Source organism: Nematocida minor, assembly GCF_024244105.1.
Source record: "Nematocida minor strain JUm1510 chromosome Unknown 7738, whole genome shotgun sequence".
Taxonomy (NCBI): Eukaryota; Fungi; Microsporidia; genus Nematocida; species Nematocida minor.
In genome coordinates this window covers 1-1,209 of record NW_026250294.1, presented here as the reverse complement: position 1 = coordinate 1,209, position 1,209 = coordinate 1, and the positions used below count along the sequence as shown (strand labels likewise).

At 40.2% G+C, this 1,209-nt stretch overlaps 1 protein-coding gene across 1 annotated transcript; it reads left to right on the top strand.

The window, feature by feature from the left end:
• Positions 1-1,209, top strand: NEMIN01_2505 (uncharacterized protein; the record flags this gene model as incomplete). Its single annotated transcript, XM_051478447.1, has 1 exon — positions 1-1,209. A coding segment is annotated over one exon (1,209 nt), but the record flags the coding sequence as incomplete, so codon positions are not given.

Sequence of the window (1,209 nt, the reverse complement as noted above, 5' to 3'; positions counted from 1 at the left end):
TTCTCGGGTTATATTTCTCGGGTTTATATTCTCGGGTTATATTTCTCGGGTTATATTTCTCGGGTTATTCTCGGGTTATATTCTCGGGTTATTCTCGGGTTATATTCTCGGGTTATTCTCGGGTTATTCTCGGGTTATATTCTCGGGTTATATTCTCGGGTTATATTCTCGGGTTATATTTCTCGGGTTCTCGGGTTATTCTCGGGTTATATTTCTCGGGTTATATTCTCGGGTTTATTCTCGGGTTATATTCTCGGGTTATTCTCGGGTTATTCTCGGGTTATATTCTCGGGTTATTCTCGGGTTATATTCTCGGGTTATATTTCTCGGGTTATATTCTCGGGTTATTCTCGGGTTATATTCTCGGGTTATATTTCTCGGGTTATATTTCTCGGGTTATTCTCGGGTTATTCTCGGGTTATATTCTCGGGTTATTCTCGGGTTATTCTCGGGTTATATTCTCGGGTTATATTCTCGGGTTATTCTCGGGTTATTCTCGGGTTATTCTCGGGTTATATTCTCGGGTTATTCTCGGGTTATTCTCGGGTTATATTCTCGGGTTATATTCTCGGGTTATATTCTCGGGTTATATTTTCTCGGGTTATATTTTCTCGGGTTATATTTCTCGGGTTATTCTCGGGTTATTCTCGGGTTATATTTCTCGGGTTATATTTTCTCGGGTTATTCTCGGGTTTATATTCTCGGGTTATATTTCTCGGGTTATATTTCTCGGGTTATTCTCGGGTTATATTCTCGGGTTATTCTCGGGTTATATTCTCGGGTTATTCTCGGGTTATATTCTCGGGTTATTCTCGGGTTATATTCTCGGGTTATTCTCGGGTTATATTCTCGGGTTATATTCTCGGGTTATATTTCTCGGGTTATTCTCGGGTTATATTCTCGGGTTATATTTCTTGGGTTATTCTCGGGTTATATTCTCGGGTTATTCTCGGGTTATTCTCGGGTTATTCTCGGGTTATTCTTCTCGGGTTATATTTCTCGGGTTTATTCTCGGGTTATATTTCTCGGGTTTATATTCTCGGGTTATTCTCGGGTTATTCTCGGGTTCTTCTCGGGTTATTCTCGGGTTATATTCTCGGGTTATATTTCTCGGGTTATATTCTCGGGTTATATTCTCGGGTTATATTCTCGGGTTATATTCTCGGGTTATTCTCGGGTTATATTCTCGGGTTATTCTCGGGTTATATT